The 15,133-nt window shown below is 48.6% G+C and overlaps 1 protein-coding gene across 1 annotated transcript in view; it reads left to right on the forward strand.

Moving 5' to 3' along the window:
* Positions 1 to 10,348: 10,348 nt before the first annotated feature.
* The window catches only part of ADAM19 (ADAM metallopeptidase domain 19), a 51,596-nt gene continuing 46,811 nt past the window's right edge, over positions 10,349 to 15,133 (forward strand). The window contains exons 1-2 of the mRNA XM_084635871.1: positions 10,349 to 10,562; positions 12,321 to 12,409. Coding sequence (XP_084491997.1) covers positions 10,469 to 10,562; positions 12,321 to 12,409 — 183 coding nt within the window. The 5' untranslated portion in view covers positions 10,349 to 10,468. The remainder of the gene's footprint in view (positions 10,563 to 12,320; positions 12,410 to 15,133) is intronic.

Here is a 15,133-nt window from a genome sequence, read left to right on the forward strand (position 1 = left end):
ATGCATGTGAGCAAATGTGCTAATTCCCACACAAGCATGTTTCCAAAGTGTAAAGCAGCTGTTAGCAGGATTACTCCCTGACTCTGACCTCCCTCTCCCCGCACTTTCCCTTTTATAGATTCCGGGGATGGTAAAAGGAGACACTTGACTGGGCCATTACAATGTGCAGGAAGCTAGAGCTGCTGCTTTCCATTAATAGTCTGAATGTTGTGTGTTCTATTGGGAGACTGAGTTACCTAACAAAGGTGTCCTTTGCCTTTTCGGGGGGAACTGCCTTGTGAGCTCTCCTTTGGCCATCGTTCTGATTGGGGCCCTGATCTGGCATGCATGCCCATGAACCTCAGTGGAAATTGGGAGCATTCAGCATCTGCCAAGAGACACTCAGGGTCTGAACATACACAATTGCTGTCAATGGGAGTGGGACCGGGTGACTGGCCCCTTTAAGAGGGAGCAGGTGTGGGAGGAGGAGAGGTCCAATACACCTGTGACTGGGCCAGAAAGTGAGAGTGAGTGTGGGGAAGAAGGCTGAGCTCCAGCTAGGAAGAGCTGGGAGTGGCTGTTTGGTGAAGAGCAGACTGGGACAGTTGAAGAGCTCTAGGACAGGCAGAAGATGCCAAAGCTGAGTATTAACTATTGTGGTATGGTGGTGGACTTTCACAAAGAGATTTTTCTCCTCAGTGTATGTCGGTCATTTGAATTCCCCACGTTTCAGTCTGTTGTCCCTTATTGTGTCATGATCCCAAAAATTCTCTGCTCCTTCAGAAGGTTCTCTAGCTAAACTAGTGGGCTGAGTTTTTCAATGTTACCTCAGCATTTTGATCACCCAGGAAAATTCTGTAACCAATACACTCACTATAGGTAAGGGTCCCCATTTAAAAAGGTGGTTTGATAATTTACTTTATAGACATCTACACACCCAGGAAATCGCAGGGAAATGCCCACTACGCCACACACTAACCAGATGAGTCAAGACCTGGTCTATTTACAGCTGTGGTACAATGTAACAACTTAGGTCACAGGTGTGACTTTTTCCCCCAGTATAATTATAATGGTACAACTCCTGCGAACGCAGTCATAGCAATATGAAGGTGGCTTTTGTCAGTTTAGCTATTCCTCTTATGGAAATAAGTTATATTCGGATAAGCATATTTATACAAGAATAACTGTTTCCATGCTGGAGGAATTGCACCATTTTTAACTAGGCAAGTATAATTAAATCAGTACAGTTTTTTTGACCCATGAATTTCACCACAGCCAAGGTCATTTAGTTGTAAATGGAGAAAGCTCCAGTGTAATTAATCATCCTTTGTTTTAACATCACCAATCCCTCTTTTAAAAAGCACAAATCGTGGTTTGATTTTTTGTTTGTTAGCCCCATTAAAAACAGACTAGGACCAAGCCCACATCCAGTATACTATCAATCTATGGCATGTCTCCCTGCTTTGGAAAGGACAGCTGCTCGGAGCTCTGCAAATATTTCCTGCCATTCTGAATGGAAGGGGAAAAACGGAGGCTAAATCAGATGATTTGGGACGAGCTGAAGCCCTTCCGAACTGTCACCACCTGAAATAGTGAAGTCAGTTGTTAAATTGTCAGGTGCTTCTACTGAATCCCAGTCTCCTCCCTTTGATAATGTCAAAAATATTGGGTGACAAAATGTTTTAATACAGAAGGATTTAATATTCTGTTCAAGTCTGTCAAGAATGTGGATGCTCCCCCGGTCAAGGCAAATATCTCAAATGCTGAGCAGCAAAGCAGTGTTCCCTTCTCTGTCTGGGACCGCCATTTTTGGTAATACTTCCTCCAGAGTCAATCTTTTAACGGTGATTCCTTAAATAGCCTTTCCTTTTCCCTAAAAGAGTTCCCCTGAAATATCACTGAAATATCACTTTTAATCTGATGCAAATCCAAACTATTAGAACATAAGAATGGTCTGACCCAGCATGGCCAATGGTCCATCTAGTCCAGTATCCTGTCTTCCTGTGGTTGATGCCAGATGAACTGAACAGGGCAATTATTGAGGGATCCATCCCCTGTCGTCCAATTCCAGCTTCTGGCAGTCAGAGGGTTAGGGACACCCAGAGCATGGGGGTCTAGTCTCTGAACAGGTTTATTACTTTAACAAGCATTCTTTCTATTTCCTTGTTTGAATGACTCCTAATTCATGATGAATTCTTTGTCCTTGTATAGTGTCTTCCATCCAAGTCATTAAAGTGCTTTACAAACACTAATGAATTCATATTAGCTTCACAGCAACACTATCTCATTGGCAAGTATCAGTGTCCCCATTTTATAGGTGGGGAGATGGAGGTCCTTGTTTTTAGACCTAACTAATCATTTGCATGCAACCACCCTTGATTTGTGTGCTCATTTATAGTCACTGGGCAGGAACACTTTTAAATTTGCCTACGTCCCATGGGAAGTCCATGGTAGAGCTGGGAACAGAATCCAGATTTCCTGGGTCCCACTCCGGTGCTTTAATCACAAGATCAGCATTCGATAGCAGAACTGGGAAGCACATGTAGGAATTCCATTTCCTCAATGTGGCTATCAATTAAGTTACTAAATAGTCTACAGCTGACCTTGCAGGTGTGAATCAAGCAAAAATCCCCACTACTTCAGTAAGACTTTTCTGAAGAAGGGGGTACAGGAAGAGGCTTCAGAAGTGCTAGACGGGATGTGACTAATTCCTTTGCCAGAGGCAGCCGTGCAACCACAAGAGCCCTGTTAAGCCTAAAATACTCTGGGCCGCTCCATGTGAACATGTCTGAACAATAAACAACGCACAACTGGACAGTGTGAGGTTCTATTTTTATAGATGGGGTTTCTGATGACTGTAAATTAAGAGGTCAAAGCTCATATAACCAAAATCCAATGATAATAATACTGTCATATAATGTGTAATTTATTAAATGTTGTTGTTTTTTTATAATTCTTGGGTGCTACCAAAAATCACAAACACCTCCTGACTGAACCCTACAATGATTATGACACTGTTCCTTTCTCTTTTTGGTGTGTCTGTTTGAAGTATACATTTTTGGCTCAATCTTCTGATTGAAGAGTAGATGTGGGAACTTTGGAAGAAGGTTTGCTGCATTATAGGAAGCCAGATTGTTTTCAAAGATATGCCAGGCATTTACACAGCCTCTGCATAAGTGTCTTTTCTATTTGCATTATTGTAGTTCAATATATGTACTGAGAGGACAAAGCCCCGTGGTGCTCTGTCTGACACACTGTCTTCTGTAATAGCATCATTACAAACTGTGATACAGACACAACTTCCGTGGTGGTGTGGATGACTGCATACTGGAGGGGTGCGTGCCAGCGGTTAGAATGGGGATCTGGAAACCAGGAGTCCTGGTTTCTGTTCCAGCTGTGACACTGATTCATTGTGAGGTTAGAACATGCAGCTTCCTGGTTTCTGCTCTGACCTGTGAGACATTCATTGGATGAAGCAGGGAAAATCCTTTAACCTCCCCATGCCTCAGTTTACCAATATGTAAAAGGTAACACTCCTCTGCTCCACTGCGGTGTTTTGAGACCCAGCTGTGACCCTGTACTGATGCTACTCAGACAAGGACTACTTGCCCCATTGACATCATGGGACTGCTTGCATCAGTAAGGGAGGTAGGGAACAGGTCCTATACTAGCTAGTTAAACGATGAGTGCTTTGAAACAGTTGGGCACCAGCCCCTGTGAAGCCGTGGTGTTCTTCTAACACAGTCTGTCCACCACGCTGTGAAAAGTAGACAAGGGGGGAAGATCCTGATGCTAGTAAAGCTGTGCCACATAGCTGCCACAATTTATCTTTTTCTTTCTTCGGACCAAGGGTCTGCAGAACTTACTCAACGCCAGCTGCCCTCTGCTCTTACCCCAAGTCAGCTGCCATTTTGAGGGCAAATGAGATCTGTCTTATTCATTGTGATAGTACCTAGGATTCCCAGTCATGGATATGCACAAACATAGATGAAAAAGTTGGGCCCTGCAAGCCTTTGTTCTCTCTATCTCTGTCTCTCTCTGATTTGTGAAAAGCTGAAGAGCTGGCAAGACACACAAAACCACCACTGACCAGCTGCGATTGTAACATTTCCTCGAAGAAGTGATAACTGTCACAACCTGGCTCAATAGCTCTCTGGAAGGACATCAGTCTGTTGGGTCCCCTTTGTTCCTAAGCCACCTCGGCCTGGCCAGAGCCAGGTCACTGTTCCTAGCTCTGGGTCTCTAAGGGTATGTCTATACTGCAATTAAACACTGGTGGCTGGCCTATGGCAGCTGGCTCTGGCTCATGGGGTTTGGGCTATGGGGCTGTTTCATTGAGGAGTAGATGTTCCAGATAGGGCTGGAGCCCAGGCTCTGGGACATTCCCTCCCTCATGGGGTCCCAGGCTGTAGCTTGAGCCAGAACATCTACATCTCAATTAAATAGCTCCATAGACCAAGCCCTGTGAGCCCGAGTCAGCTGACCTAGGCTAGCCCCGGCTGTTTAATTGCAGTGTAGACATACTCTAAGGCACACTCCCCAGTGCAGCCCACCTCTCCTTGGGACATAGGGCTATGCCGCCTGGCCACCTCAGAGCCAGAACTAAAGACTCAGCCCTCTGGAGCCCCCAGCTGCATAGGTGTTCCACCTTTCTGCAACCTCTCAGAGCATCTCGATGGAGTTAACCCCTTCAGTGACAACATGGAAGGCAATCAAGGAATCACGGGCTGAGCAAATGGATTTCTTTACCACAGGCAATTTTACATTCAGGAAAGCTCTAGAGCGTCCCAGATCTTGGCAAACTAACAAACCGGCCTGCGTTGTACACCCTCTTACACTGCCCTCACCCCTTCGGTGAGCCTGAGGTCTGGTCAGCATTTCAGGCTAGGCAAAATTCCTCTTTCCTCCTCTCTCTCACTAGCCCAGTCTTGTGGCACGCAGCAGTGGGTGAGCACGCTTCTCAGAGAGCATCCCGCCCTTAAATACAGTCTGTAACCCCGTTTGCCCTGTGCCCAGATGGGACATTCCAGCCCACACCCATGCGTGTCCCAGGTGAAGAAAAACCATTATCCCCTGCGGTGGGCCCATCACGGAGAGTCATTCACAGGTAACCCTTCTGCCAGGTGAAGTTGGCAACAACAAGGGCCGGATTCAGTAGCTAGAGGTTTATCTCAACCCTACAAAACAGAACCGGCTTGAGCCACCTCCCCCTCAGTAATCTGGGAAAATTTTCCACCACCGCCGGGCGTCTCCGAGAGGCGATACTTCCCCACTTCTGGGTAAAACAAATGAGAAGTTTTATTACCAGGGAAAGGGAACTGAGCACTGGTTTTGGAACCACCACCACCCCTTCCCCCCCCCCCGCCTTCACAAACATAAGCAAACCAGAGTACACTGGGCAGCGTCCTTCGCCTCAGCTCCTCGCCTTGTGGTGCGAAAATCCGACAAACCGATGTTCCTTTCGCACCCCACTGCCCTCGCCCTCCATCGCACCCCACTCGCAGGGGAGAGTTCAGAGGTACGTCCGGGAGAGTTCACCGCCCACCCCGGCGCGGGGAAGACATCACCTGGCGCTTCTGCTGCTATTGCTGTGGCAGCTGGCCCCCAGCTGCAGCGGTTCGCTTGGCATTGCTGCCTGCGGCCCACCTCTGCGCCACCGTTCACGTCGCTGCCATTGGCTGCTGCACTGGTGCTTCCCGCACTGCCCTGGCCTCTCTACTGCAACGTCTGGGACGCCACATCCAAGGTCCCGCCACTCACCACAGCGCTCGGTGCTTTCAGCAGCGGGCGCGGAACCTCCTGGCTAGTCCAGGCTAGGCAGCCCCTTTCCCAGAAACGCTGCCCCGGAGCAGGTCTAAGGCTCAGGCTTTGCCAACACAGCTCTGTCTGCTCAATACCTAGGCAGAGTAGGTGTGTTCATGTGAATACGGTCCGGTCCTGAAGTCTTTTCCCCTCCAGCTCATCACGAGAGGTCAGGGGGTGCACTCATTCAGATCCAGCTTACATAAAGCTGACGGCCCTCCATGGTTGCCTCTTTGATAGTCCCCTCCAAGCTGCCCCACCCCGCTGCCTGGCAGGGCAGTGTCTGGAATAGACCTGCCTTCTCAAGGCACAGGCTGGTTTTTCAACCCAGAACACAAAATGGCAGCTAGCACATGAAATGGGAGACTGGGTACAAAAATGGAAGTCACAAAACAAAATGGAGTTCACAGTTCGATACAGACATCTCCCCCAGTCACAGTAACCATTAAGGGTCCTGAATGTTCTTTTACCAGAGACGTTTAGTAGCATTGGGAAAGCTCCTGGAATTAGGGCAAGACAGAAAATCATTACAGCCCCTAGCAAACCTTTCTTCCAAATGGAATCTTAATTTTCCATCATCCTGATTTATTGGTATACTCAGGAAGACAACACAGATCCAGCATGCATATAGAAACCATCTGCTAACTGCTCCTTTCTAAGTGAATTTGCTGATCACTCTCCTACAGCCATTTTTACTGTAGAGGGGAAAGTAGAGGATTTTATGGATCATACAGATCAATAATCTTCTGAAGAGTTTGGACAGCAAATAATGAGTTTACTTGGCCTCCTGAGACACCACAATACCAAATCTCTTTCAAAGCACCAGAGCCAAATGCCTCCAATCTCTATCTGCCTGTGCACTTTAACACTTGAGTTACCTCTCAAGAAAGAGATCTTGCAGTCATTGTGGATAGTTCTCTGAAAACATCCACTCAATGTGCAGCGGCCGTCAAAACAGCAAATAGAATGTTGGGAATCATTAAGAAAGGGATAGATAATAAGACAGAAAATACCATGTTGCCTCTATATAAATCCATGGTAGGCCCACATCTTGAATACTGCGTGCAGATGTGGTTGCCCCATCTCAGAAAAGATATATTGGAATTGGAAAAGGTTCAGAAAAGGGCAACAAAAATGATTAGGCATATGGAACGGCTTCCATATAAGGAGAGATTAATAAGACTGGGACTTTTCAGTTTGGGGAAAAAAGACAACCAAGGGAGGATATGATAGAATGAACAATCACAACTGGTGTGGAGAAAGTAATTAAGGAAGTGTTGTTATTTACACCTTCTCATAACACAAGAACTAGGGGTCATCAAATGAAATTAATAGGCAACAGGTTTAAAACAAACAAAATGAAATATTTTTTCACACAACGCACAGTCAACCTGTGGAATTCCTTGCTAGAGGATGTTGTGAAGGCCAAGACTATAACAGGTTTCAAAAAAGAACTAGATAAATTCATGGAGGCTAGGTCCATCAATGGCTATTAGCCAGGATGGGCAGGGATGGTCTTCCTAGTCTCTGTTTGCCAGAAGCTGGGAATGGGTGATAGGGGATGGATCACTTGATGATTACCTGGTCCGTTCATTCCCTCTGGGGCACCTGGCATTGGCTAGATGGATCTTGGGTCTGACCTCGTATGGCCGTTCTTATGTTCTGACTTCTGATTTTTAAACATAGATCCCTCTCAATAAAAATGACATGCCTATATCTTCAGGTCATGATCTTTAGCTACATTTATTATGAATCACAGGAGGACAATTCATAAAGAAATCCACATCTATGGGAGCACATCTTGCGGGGTGGATGAAGTTTAAGCTGGTGTAGATCTCCTCACCTCAGCTCCGCTCCATAGCTGTCCCTCTTATCCTGCTCTATCCCTCTGAGCTCCCTTCCCTTTTCTTTCCATGTAGCAGATCCCCTCCTAAGTAAACCCACCAAAAGGAAGAAAAACATCATGGAACTAATGTGACATTTGCTGCCATCCCACTGCTCTCGCAACATGTGTGTCCTACGACTTCCCCCACCTGGGTCTGCCTTGTCGATTTAAATTGCCAGCTCTTCGATACAGGAATCGTCTCTTTCTAGGTTTGTATAGCACCTAGAACAATAGGGACCCATTTTTGGCTGGACCTTAGGCACTGCCCTAATAAACATGGTTAATCATCCTCATCTTTGGGGAAAGTGTGGACATTCATGCTGAGACTCTAAAGAAAACGTAAGCAAAAGTAGATAATGTGATGTGTTTCCTTGGATCAATGAGTAGAAAAGGGCAGAAGGGACCATTATGATCAACTAGTCTGACTTGCAAAACACAGGCCACAGAATCGTAACTGGTAGTCCCTGCATAGACCCCAATAACTTGTCCTCATTTCTTCTGGTGTAGAATTGAACCATAAGGAAATGCTTCTCTTTGCCCTAGAAGGCCTGGTCTTTGCTTGAGCAACTCAAACTCTATTGTGTTTTCAGCTCTGGGAACTGGGTGGGCCACTTCACCGGGGGAGGCCAGGTCTGTCTATGCAGGAGCCTGGTGCCTGTATGCCAGCAATGTCCCTGGTAGCCTGTGATGGGATGAAACTCCATCATGGACTAGGATGGGTTAAAAGCTCGTTAGTCTAATCTATTACACCAGTGCCATCATTAATTAGTTGAAGGAGGGGCCTAAGAGACAGCAGATGATAGATTAAAGGACACCTGGGCCTCATAAAATGTGGAGTGGTCAGTCTGAGGGTGTACAACCACAGGGAGTGGGTAGGTTTCTTTTAAAGACCCTGAGCCAGGATCTGCAGAAGAATGGTTCTCCAGAGGATCCAGCTCAGGGGCTGACTGCTCTGCACCAGAGTAGAGGGCAAGACTCAAAGGTAACCAAAAAAGGGACTGAGATTCGGGTGACCTGAAGGGCCTGAGGCTTGTTAGGACTCTTGAGTTGTACTGTTGTTACCCCAGAAGGAGTTATATTTGGCTGTGACTTGGCGGTGGGCCAAACCACATCTCTAGCACTGTTTTTTGTGTGGCAAGCTGAGAAGACCTACTGTTGGGAGGAAACTGAGGCAGAAGGTGCTGGTAGTGCTGTGTTTGAGCAGAAGGGGAAGCTATGAGATGGCCATGCCCCAGGACACAGCCCCTAGCCATGGCACTCTCCTGAATTCTATTGGCTTGGAGATGTATTTATTTTCCTGGGGGTACATCCACAGGGCGGGTGGGGAGATAAGGACAGCGATACTGGGTCAGACCAAAGGTCCATCTAGCCCAGTATCCTGTCTACCGACAGCGGCCAGTGCCAGGTGCCCCAGAGGGAATGAACAGAACAGGGAATCATCAAGTGATCCATTCCCTGTCACCCATTCCCAGCTTCTGGCAAACAGAGGCTAGGGAACCAGCCCTGCCCAACCTGGCTGACAGCCATTGATGGATTTATCCTCCATGAATTTATCTAGTTCTTTTTTGAACCCTGGTATAATCATGCATATGTCAGAGATAATGCATATATCCTCCTGGCCCTGCCCAAGAACCTCTGCACCTCTGGTGCAGCCTGTGTGGGGTCCAGCCCCTAGACTTGCTGATGCAGAGGTGGGAGAGGGCTGCTCCAGATTGCATTGTCTGGTCATGCTCCTGAGAGGGCCATTGCAGCAGTTAGGGATGTCCTAGCTACAGCCCCCTGTCCGCCAGCCATGCCACTTCTGCTAGGGACAGAGAGGGGATTAATTATGAAAATGGATAGAAACACTCAGTCCAGGCCCCCTGCTGCTGTTTGTCTGGAGAGTAAATTCTGTTTGGTTTGCCCTGTGCCTAAGTTTTCAGTGTGTTATAGATTTTTGGATTGCCAACCTGTATCTCCAGTGGGGGAGCAGTTAGGCAGGTGGCTGGAGGTTTGGGAAGTTAGGTGGGGGGCAGCTGGGGCTTTGGGGATTGCGGGTAAATGCATTAGCAGAATGTTTCCTTGAAAGGAAAATGTTCATGGTGTCGCCATTTAAACTGCCCTCATTAGGCACCAGAGCTAACGCTTAGTTGAGATGATGAGCCAGATCGTTAGCAGGGCTCAGCGATTGCTTCAGGCTGCCTGCAGACTCCGGAAGACAACCCTGGCTCTCTTGGCGCATGGTTCGCCTTTGGGCGGTTTTCTGAGAGCTGGCAATGCCCAACTCCGCACGGGGGGTGGCATGTGCACAGGGGCTGGGTGCACAGCTCGGGGGATTGCCTGATCAGACCCTGACATCTCTGACACTGATCCCCCCCCCTCCCACCACCCCCTTACCTTAAACACTGAATCTGGGGGGAAGGGGGGCAGCTTCGGAACCCAAACCTAGATGTGGCCTCTAGCCCTATAATGGGCTAAACCCAACCCCCTCCCCATCTGAAGGGCCCCACTCTGGTGGGGGGGGGGGGCAGTGCCTTATCCCTGGGCTCGGCGACAGGGTCAGGGTCGCTGCCCCGCATCTGCCTGGCGGAGGGACGCCCCCACTGGGCGGACTCGGGGGCTGGCTCCTGGCTGGGCGTGGGGAGACGGCCCCGACCTCGGAGCGCTGTGGGGAGCGGCCGCCAGTTCGCCGGGCGGCATCCGAGCCTGCGGCGAGCCGCCGAGCGAGCCTCCGCGGGGATCCCCGGCGCCGGCGGGCGCGGAGCCTCGGCCAGCCCCCGGCGGGTCCGGAGGGTGCCTGGGTGCCAGCCGCCCCGAGGAGCCATGCCTGGGGCTGCGGGGCCAGCCTGGGGCTCCCCGGCTCCTTTCCTGCTGCCGCTGCTGCTGCTCCCCGCCCTGGAGCCCGCAGGCTGGAGAAGTAAGTCCGCGGGGGAAGATGCCGGGGAAAGGGACCCTCAAAGCCGGGGGGACGATCCGAGCTGTGGGAACCCAGAGCCAGGGGCTGGCTGGGTCGGGTGAATGTGTGGGGCTTTATTCTAACCCTGGCTCCTGGCCATGATAATGTACCTTCCCTCCCCTGCCCCCCCCCCTTTTTTTGTTCTTTTATATCTTCCACTCACTCCTTCAATCCCTGAACAGAAGGTTTGCCGGCATGAATAGCGCAGCCAGCCTCCTAGCAAATCAACGAGAACACGCATTGCAGGCTGCGCCCATAGACAATCCTCTCTCTCTTTTTTTTTTTTTTTTTGCTGTTGTTTGGGGGATACGTGGTTATAAGCAATGTCTTGTCTGCTGCTGGGACCAGGGTCCGTCCAGGATGTGCCCTGGGGATTTCTAGCGGCGTGGAATGGCAGAGGTTCCTATCTCTCTCTGCAACACACTCCCAGCTGCAAAAACCCAGCTCAGCAGGAAAGCAATGATAGCGGTGGTTGGGTGATAGCCCTAATTGCAGGTCAGCAGGTTGCAGGCAGGCTGGGATTGACATTAGCTGGGAGGAAGAGCTCTGTGCCTTCCAAAGCTTGTTTCTTTTGGCAACAGATAGCCCCTTGTCTCATTAAACCCAGGGGCATTTTTACCTGGTGGTTAATCACAGGGTCCTAAACCACAGGGTCCTAATAGAATAAGATTCGCTTCCCACTTCCACTTGCTGTCACTGTCCCCAGTGGATTACCCTCTCCTCTGAGTGTCTTGTGAAGGCGTTGACACCAGGGGCTTTTACACCCGAGTCAAATGCTGGAAAGACAGATACAGCAAATTATGTATTTCAGCTCTCTCTGCTTGGGGCAGCATTCCATGATACAGATCTGCTGGATGGGGTCTGGAAGAGTCGTTAAAGAGAACTGGTTCCCTCTAGAACTCCATGAGTTTAGATATCATGAGAAGTGCTGTTCCCATTCTCTTTCCCAGACCTGAAGAAGAGGTCTGTGGAGCACAAAAGTTTCTCTCTTTCACCAACAGAAATTGGTTCAATGAAAGATATTCCCTGATCCTGGCCTTGTCTCAGGGGAAAGAATAGACAGACCTGCTTTAAAGGGGAAAACACCATTGGGCATTGCTATGGGATTGTTGGACAGGTCGGCCATGCCTGTTAGTTTCAGACTAAGAGAATTATTTAAGTGCTTCAGGGAGTTTCTCCATCTTTGTTCCAGCAATTAATGTGCCTTTTACAACTCCTATTTAAAAATCCTCTTCAACAATTACTGCTCTGTCCAGCTGCACTTATCCATGGTTTGTATATTTATTACTGGCCTGATCCAGAGAGGAGCTGAGCACATGGCCCCTCATCCAGCACAGCAGAAGTTTTTAAGCCTCATTTAAGTCGATCAGATTTCTCATGTGCTAACATTTAAGCACATGCTTAAGTGCTCTGCTGGATCAATGCCTGTGCTTGTATACGTCTGTACTCTCAGAAATGTAGATGTAAAAAGTTATAGGGAAAATCTTTTCTGCTGCTAATATTAAACAATGTGCTTAGATATATTTAGAGACATTAGTGGCCAAATAATTCAAACAGTTCTTGCTTTTTGCTGTTTATATGCTGTCTTTTGAAGGATCTGATCCTGTTCCATTAAGTCAAGGGCAAAACTCCCGTTGTCTATGATGGGGCAGGATTAAACCCTAAATGCTGGGCTTTGCAGTGGAGTTTTGATTCTGAGCAACTGTCTGTGCTCCCCAGGAGAAAACAGCAGTGTTGGCCCACAGCTATACCAGGAAGAAATAACACCCCAGTGGAAAGCCACAGGAAACACCACCATCAGTGTGAAGGTATGTCATATGACCCCGTTGACAGGAAAGGTGCTCTTAATTTTTTTTTTTTTTTTCAAATATTATCACCCAAGGTGTGACATGGTTGATTGGATCTGGTGATGTCTCTTAAATTCTTCAGACCAAATCCCGGTCACTGTAGGCACATGCAGGCTATAGGAGCATTTCAGAAACCGCACCAGCATAGTGGGGAGCTGTTAGCTGTGATCTGGTCTCTCCCCAAAGCTCACAGGCTGCAATGCACCCACTTGGCATATGGTGCCATAGGGGAGCGCTACAGAGAGGGGCTAAGCATGACCTATAAGATCCCCTGCCCAGTGGCGATAAAGCGCTGCTCTCTGTGCACAGTATCTCAGCTCCAAGCTGGAATCCTACCTCCATAAGGATCTGTGCAGAGAGCCACTACTGATCAGAATATGAATGCGGACTGTGCCCTGCCTTTGTGGCGGATGTGTGCTCCAGGTTTGGAGATGGAGCTTAGTCTGTACCCTAAGCAATAATAACAAATAACTCTGGCTGCTGTATCACTTTCCATTCTGAAGGACCCCAAAGCGCTTTAGACTATGGGCATGGCTACACTTGCAGATGTCGAGCGCTTTGAGTTAAACCCGCCTTCAGAGAGCGCAGTCGGGAAAGCGCTGCAATCTGTCCACACTGACAGCTTCAAGCGCACTGGCATGGCCACATTTGCGGCACTTGCAGTGGCATTGGGAGCAGTACATTATGGGCAGCTATCCCAGCATGCAAGTGGCTGCAATGTGCTTTTCAAATGGGGGGGCCTGGGGTGGAGTGTGACAGGGAGTGTGTTGTGTGTATGTGGGGGGAGAGAGAGTGGGTTTTTGGGGGGGCTGAGAGCATGTCAGCATGCTGTCTGGTAAGTTCAGACAGCAGCAGACCCCCAAGTCTCTCTCACACACAGCATTCCACACTAATGGTTGCTTTGTCTCGGAGCAGATAAGCAGCCGGCTGTCAGAAACGGAGCTTTCAAAGGGCATTTCCACATTCCTACAGCTGATTCCAAACAATGACAAGGGTGGCCACTTGACTTAAGGGGATTATGGGACGTTTCCGGAGGCTGATCAGAGTGCAGTAAAGCAACACCTTGTTCACACTGGCACTGCAGCCCTCCAGGGGGGTGCAGCAAACGTTATTCCAGTCGCCGAGGTGGAGAACCAGCAGCGCTGTAGCCGTGGAGTCGGAGCGCTCTACGTGCCTTGCCAGTGTGGACGGGGAGCGAACTAGTGCGCTTGGGGCTCCTTTATTGCACTGTAACTCACAAGTGTAGCCAAGCCCTTAGTCCTGAGATTGCTTACCCACCCCTGAAATGCAGCTGTCTCAGGGAAGAGCCCAGCAGCCATTTAACACACCCACCGATGATAACAGTAACAGGCTGTCTGTGGCCTCCAGTGGCAAAAACCTTCAGGAGGGAGGCCCAGGGGCAGGATAACTCAGTGCTGGTCTCCTTGGGAGTTTGCTCCAAATCTTAGTCAGGTGTGGGAAGGCAGGTTTTCCCTCATGGAGGAAGCTGCACCCAACTCCAACACCCTGTGATCCGTTGGATCACCATGGATGTAGTCCAATGGATCCGTAAAGGCCCTGTGCCTCCGCACCTGCTCTCTACAGGCTCCCACAGTGTCTGGCAAGGCAGCTCCATTGGAATCACATGAACTGGGTTATCCTGCCAGCAGCAAATCTCAGGATGTTCCACGAAGAGGACTCTGTTGCAAAGAGTGAGGGCAATGAAAGGGTAATGCAGCTTGGGACTGTGTCGCCTCCTCAGTGGAGTCGCTCTTGGGTGCCAGGGAGGAGGAGAAACAGCCCCAGCCCTCTCCTGGAGCCTCAGACAGGTCTCCAAAGGTACAAGGCAGAGGGGGGTAATGGATGGAGGTTCATCTGCTTCCTCTGCATCTCCACAAGGATGGTCCTCCCATGTTCAGATCTAGGGGGAATGATCCATTCCTAGTCAGAGCCTGAATGCTGCACCCCTAAGTGAGTGTCCTGGGATATCACGGGGAGTCCTCTCAGGAATAAAGGCTGCTCACATGAGTGATGGTTTTCAGGATGAGTTTGGCCTCCCAGTAACCCCTGCCGTCTGCTGGATATAATCTCTATGGGCCTGATTCATGGAAGCCAAGGAAAGACTCCCATTGACTTCAATAGGCACAGGATTAGCAGAATATCAGAATGGAGACCTGCCACATGGATACGAAAGGCAACTTTCATAATTGACACTAGAGTTGGGATTAACGCAAAGGGATCTGAACACGCATGTTGACTGACAGACTGTTTCAGCCAAGCAATTCTTTAAAATACTCTTATGGTTTCACGTGGTTTCTGTGGTGTGAAATCCCCTTGTATGTTGAGTAAATGATGAGGAAATAACCTGACGCTCTTATTTCTAAGTACTTCTTTATCTTAAAATTCTAATACAGTAAAAGCAGCCTTTCGTGCCTCTTTAGGAGGCAACTTCCTTTAAGAGAAAGTCTTGTAATATCCTCAGTTGTACTGAGAAAGTCTTGTAATATCCTCAGTTGTACTGAGTCAATTTACTTTTTACGTTTTAGATCACTGCTAGTAAGCAGCTAATTTTTATCAGCTCTGTGGTCATTTAAAACTTGTTTCTGTGCTGAACGGCCCCATGTTCCTTTGTATGAATTAGTATAAAAACAAAAGACTGTACTAAAAAAACAAATCCAGTAGTAGCAGACACATCGAGTAATGAGG

Source organism: Lepidochelys olivacea (assembly GCF_965140295.1).
Source record: "Lepidochelys olivacea isolate rLepOli2 genome assembly, chromosome: 8".
NCBI lineage: Eukaryota > Metazoa > Chordata > Testudines > Cheloniidae > Lepidochelys > Lepidochelys olivacea.